The sequence below is a fragment of the Corvus moneduloides genome, chromosome 3, assembly GCF_009650955.1.
Source record: "Corvus moneduloides isolate bCorMon1 chromosome 3, bCorMon1.pri, whole genome shotgun sequence".
NCBI lineage: Eukaryota > Metazoa > Chordata > Aves > Passeriformes > Corvidae > Corvus > Corvus moneduloides.
Genome location: NC_045478.1, coordinates 43,334,399 through 43,340,064, shown reverse-complemented (window position 1 = coordinate 43,340,064; position 5,666 = coordinate 43,334,399). Strand labels below are relative to the sequence as shown.

Sequence of the window (5,666 nt, the reverse complement as noted above, 5' to 3'; positions counted from 1 at the left end):
TTTAGCTGAATCTGTTCGGGATGAGTGTAATATTGACTAGAAGTTAGAAAAGATGATTAAATCTCATAAGCCCAGAAACTATCGTAAAGGAGGGGAAGGGGGGAGAAGAGCAGGATATCGCACTTAGGAAACCGAGCCAGCCAAGAAGGACCTGAACACACCGCCGCGTGTGCGAACACTGCGCAGTTGGATGTCGCTTGTCAGCGCGCCAGCCCCGCGGGTCCCCAGCCGGTACCCGTCCGGGAAAACCGACCGGCTCGTCACACGCACGGAGCCGCAGACGCCGAACGTGAAACCGGGGCCACAGCCGCGGGGCCCGGGGCCCGGCCCGGCCCGGGGGTGCGCAGCCCCGCTGGGCAGCCGCATTCTTCCTTCCTCCTGCAAACGGTACTCCCATCATTAAGCCCCGCCTTTTTGTTTTGCTTTTTTTCTTTCTCTCTCTCTCTTTTTTTTTTTTTTTTTTAAGGAGTCAGATGTTAAATTATAAAAAGAGACCGAGAAGACTCGAATCCCTTCTCCCCCGTGCCTTCCGCCAGAACATGCAACAAACTTGAGGAGCAGATCTCCCCACCAGCATCAAAGGCAGGACAGCCCTACCCGCACAGAAATCAATGCTCCAAAACACACAGCTGTGGTTCATCTGCAGAGAGACACAATGAACACAGCTCCCGAGGCTCTCCTTCAAGACCCTGAAAGTTATGAGCGTGGAACCTCTCGGTATAGGCATCAAATTTATTCCAAAAATTCCACGAAATATAAAGGAACGGTGGTTCTTTTACACAGAACTCAACTCAGTATAAGTCTTCTCCCTCCAAATCTTAAGAACTATGCAAATCTGTGCTATCTCTAAAAATAAAATAACGATATTTCAATAATTAGAAGAAACTATGAAGGTATTGTGCATTTCTGTTTTATGTAGATAATAAAATATTACTTTAACATAAATATATAAGGATCTCTGCGTTTTTATTTTTCCCCACAAGCACATCCAAATGTACCAAAACAAAGTATTTTTAAAGAGACTGAACCAAAAAAAAAATTACATCCCATATAGATTTTGTTCACCTACTCATTTAAAGCTACAGAAAAACAGTTTCCAGAACCTGTTTGCTTTAAAAGAAATAAATATACATTGAGGCAGGCCACTTAAAAATGATATGAAAATATTTCCCTGGGTAGCATTTAAAAAAAAAAAAAAAGGAAAATAGACAAAGAAAACATTGAAACTATTTCTGCATTTCAAAGGACAAATATTAAACATATATACATAGTGGTAAGGTTTGCGTGGTAACTTTTTTTTAAGTAAACCTATTTGGAGTTTGAGGCTTTTTCAAACACCCTCTCGACTCCGTTGTCTGACCTTACACACATATTAATAAGTGTCTGAAAGTTCATTTCCTCCCTTTACCACTGGATCTGCCCTGATCTGATTCACTTCACTAGGCGCTAGTCCTCAACACTTTAAATAACAAGCAGCTCAACACATAAACAAACAAACAAACAAAAAAAAAACCAAACACCCCCCCCCCCCAAAAAAAAAAAAAAAAAGAAAGAAAAGAGAAAAGCTTGGTGCCCGTATCTTTTTAACAATTGTTGGAAAACCAGGAATAAGGCTAATGCATGTGCCTCTTAGAAATCATCAACTGTCTAACCAAGAAGAAAGAAAGCAAGCAAGCAAGCAAGAAAGGGAGAAAGAAAGAAGGAAAGAAAACCCAGTGTCACAGGCATTTTAAAAGACAATGAGAAACATATTCTAAAGCCTTAGCTACTGAATGCAATATTTATAGGAGAGTTCTGCGAGAGAATGCTCCACTGTTTTTTCTCCATAATTGTCCAACACTCAACTAAGTAAACTTTTAGATTATAAAAATGCTTTGTCTCTATAGCACCCGTTTGTGCTGACTAAATGATCCCTTTATGAATTTATAACTATCATAAAGTTCCTCTAATGTATATGCATAGCTGTGTGTGTGCATAAGTACACAAACACGCACGCAGACACACGCACATACATGCGCTGCTCCGAGGTCCCGCTCCTCTGCTTCCCTTCAGAGCTTTTTGTTTTCCTTTTTGTTTTCCTTTTTTTTTCTTTTTGTCCCCGTGGGTTTTTCTCTTTTTTTTATTTTGGAAAGTTAACCATTTCTCATCAAGATAATGTCACGAAATGCACTTTAAAACTATTAGCAAAGGGGGGGGGGGAGGAAACACGGATTGAAAAATGGCATTTTTTCCCACTTCATTTCATTCCCCAGTGAAAGACACAAGGCTGCCCAAGTTAAAACTGGTCCTTTCCTTCAATAAATTATACCGCAATCTGACCAAAGGACAAGGGGAGGATGGGGAGGGAGAGGGGCTGGATACAAATAGAAAATAAAATAAATATGAAAAGTAAAGTGAAAAAGAAATGCACACGGTCTCTGTGGAGAGGAGGGGGCAGCGAGTGTTTACAGGCAGGTGTAAGCACCCGACCCCCACCTCGGGCCCAGCAGCTCCTCAGGCTCTCCCTGGCTCTGCCTTGACGTAAAACTTCTCAATACAAGAAAGTTTGGAGGCTGATATCGGCCTGGGCGACAAGACTGGGGATGCCAAAGGCACGCAGGGGAGCCGCGGGGGGAGGAGGGGAAGGAAAGGGCGCTGAGGGGGCGGTGGTGGGGAAGCTAAATAATCCCCTTTCCCTCTCAAGGAAATGCCACTTTCTCTGGGAAAACTCTGGAAACATGTTGTTCCCTCTCCGCCTTCCCCACACCAGGCCTTGCTTGCCCGCACTGACACAATCTGGAAGGGCTGCACATATTTTTTCCTCCCCCTTTGGTTGCACCTCGACCCCCAGACACACTGCCTGAAAATGAAGTTTACTTTGTTGATTTGCATTATTCTCCCTTCTCCAAACTCGACTCTTGCCATTGAAGGCATATATTAAACAATTATGAGAGTCACATCTCTGGAGAATGGAAGCTGAGGTGCAAATATATGTGTATATAGAGAGATTATATACATGTGTACGTATGTATGTCTATGCACGCATGCATATGTATACATACACACACATATACTAATCCTTTTTGCTATGGTAAAAGGAGAAAATAAGCATTACACGTATTTAAGAATACTTGTTTATAACAAAAGTTCACATATACACATAAAGCAAAGGCTAGAACACAGTAACATATTGTAGACCGGTCACTGGTTGACTAACGCTCACTGTGGAAAATGCAAGTCATTTGCAAAATTAAGGTCGGAAAGGAAGGGGGGAAAAAAGACAAAATAAACATTTTGCTTATGTAAACTTCGATTTTCTTGCAGTGCAAATTGGTACGGTTAAATACTGTCTACATCAAAAGGGATAGCTTTTCGGTTTTCTTCCTTTTTTTTTTTTTTTTTAACATATATTCATACAGGGGATCCACAGAAAATAAACACAGCAGCATGTGCCAACACCGAGCGACATTCCACAATGCAATCTGCCTTTGTGTGGCGGGAGGGGGCTGCGGAGAGGACCCGTGGTGGCTGTGCCCCCCCTTTTCCTCCGCCCCCTCTCCGGCAGGGCAGCGCCGTATGTTTTGGCCAGAGAGCGAGGGAGTTTTGTGCGAACCGCTTCGCCCTGCGCCTGCCCTGCCGGTGCCTGCCGCTGCCCTGCCGGTGCCTGCCGCTGCCCTGCCGGTGCCCGCCTGCCTGCCCGTGCGCGGTACCCACTCCACTCCCGTGCACGGGCACTCGCCTGGAAAGGTCAAAATACAGCATCACACCTCCTACCGTCTATGGGACAGTGTGGTGCAGGTGCTTTGTCTGTCTATCTGTCTGTCCGCTGTGATTCGCGCTTGCCCTCTCGCTCGCTCGCTTTTTGTTTTCTTTTCTTTTTTTCGCGTTTGTTCGTTTTTTTGATTTTTTGTCTTTTTTTTTAAGATAGGAGAAAATAAAATTAAAAAAAAGAAATAAAAAAGAAAAAAAGGAGGACAATCAAAAGTTGGGGAAGGAGAGGAGGAGGAGGAGGAGGAGGAGGAGGAGGAGGAGAGGAGGAGGAGGGGCCGGGCGCCCCCGCCGCGAGTTCACTGCACGGGGGTCTGCACCCCGTGGTGCGGCGGCGTGTCCCTGCTGGCCCCGTACACGTCCTCGGCGCCCGGCAGCGTCCCTCCCGGGGGAGTCATGCGCTTCTCTTTCTGTCTCCTGTTACAAAACCACACTCTCACCACCTCCTTCTCCAGCTGTAGGCTGTCCGCGAGCGAGGTGATCTCCTGGGCGGAGGGCTTGGGGCACTTGAGGAAGTGGCTCTCCAGCGCGCCCTTGACGCTCACCTCGATGGAGGTGCGCTTTTTCCGCTTGCGGCCCTGCGCCGCGATCTTGTCTATGCTGGTGGGGCTGCCCGAGGAGGAGTCCGCCTCCTCCAACCACTTGTTCAACAAAGGCTTCAGCTTGCACATGTTCTTGAAGCTGAGCTGCAGGGCCTCGAAGCGGCAGATGGTGGTCTGCGAGAAGACGTTGCCGTAGAGGGTGCCCAGCGCCAGCCCCACGTCCGCTTGGGTAAATCCCAGTTTGATGCGCCGCTGCTTGAACTGCTTGGCGAACTGCTCCAGGTCGTCCGAGGTCGGCGTGTCCTCGTCGGAGTGCGGGTCGTGGTGCGGCGGCGGCCCGGGGGGCGCGGCGGCGGCGGCGGACGGTGCCGGCCCGGCCGCCCCGGGGTGGGGGCCGTGGGGCGGCGGCGGGTGCTCGGGGCCGTGGTGCGGCGGCCCCGGCGGCGGCTCTTCGTGGGCGTCGCGCAGGCCGTGGTGGTGCAGCCCCGGCTGCCCGGCGCCCAGCATCCCGTTGACGGTGAAGCCGGGCGGCTGCGAGTAGAGCAGCCCCGCCTGCGCGCCGTTGGCCGCGGCCATGCCGGGCGGCAGGTGCGCCGCGCCGCCCGCCCGCCACGCCGCCGCCGCCGCCGCCGCCGCCGCCGCCGCGTGGTGCCCTCCGCCGCCGCCGCCGTGGTGCACCAGGTGCGGCGCCCGCCCCGGCGGCGGGTGCTGCGGCGGCGGCGGCAGCTCGTCGCCGCGCCCGCCCGCCTGCACCACCGCCGGCTTGATGTCGGGCTGGCCCAGCGCGCCCGCCGACCAAGGCGCCTCGCCGCCGCCGCCGCCGCCGCCGCCCCCGCCGCCGCCGCCGCCGCCGCCACCGCCGGGGCCGCCGTGGGACAGCGCCGCGATCCACTGGTGAGCGTGGCTCAGCGGGTGCCCGTTGCTCTGCAGCGCGTAGTCCGCCTGCACCAGGGCGCCGGCGTCGCGGTAGCCGCCGCCGGGCTGCATGCCGCCGGGCGGCTCGGCGTGCACCATGGGGGAGCCGGAGGCGAGCAGGCTGTAGTGGTTGGAGGCTGCGGTCGCCATGACTCGCCGAGCCGCACTGATCGCGCCGGTTAAAGGCGCCGCGCATTTGACAGCTACTTTTTCGCCTCGGGCGCCGCGCGGCGCCCGCGCCCCCCCGGCCCGCGCGGCGGGGCCCACTGCGAAGGCACGCGCGGCCGCCCCGCCCCGCCGCCGCTCGCCATTGGCTCCCCGCGCCCTGACGGACGCCGGCGCTCCCGGCGACCGCCGCCGCCGCCGCCCGCCATTGGCGCTCCCCGCCGGCCGCGCCCCGCCCCCGGCCCCGCCCCCGACCCGCCCCCGCTGGAACCCAACTCCGAGGGGGAACGGGGCGCG

At 53.5% G+C, this 5,666-nt stretch overlaps 1 protein-coding gene across 1 annotated transcript; it reads right to left on the bottom strand.

Annotated features, from left to right (window-relative positions):
• Positions 1–3,941: 3,941 nt before the first annotated feature.
• POU3F2 (POU class 3 homeobox 2) lies at positions 3,942–5,457 on the bottom strand. The gene has a single exon (XM_032105120.1). The coding sequence runs from the start codon at positions 5,352–5,354 to the stop codon at positions 4,047–4,049; it is 1,308 nt and encodes a 435-aa protein (XP_031961011.1). The 5' UTR covers positions 5,355–5,457; the 3' UTR covers positions 3,942–4,046.
• Positions 5,458–5,666: the final 209 nt, after the last annotated feature.

Excerpts from the sequence above, each read along its gene's own strand:
- POU3F2 (XM_032105120.1), bottom strand. The coding sequence starts at position 5,354 with ATGGCGACCGCAGCCTCCAACCACTACAGCCTGCTCGCCTCCGGCTCC.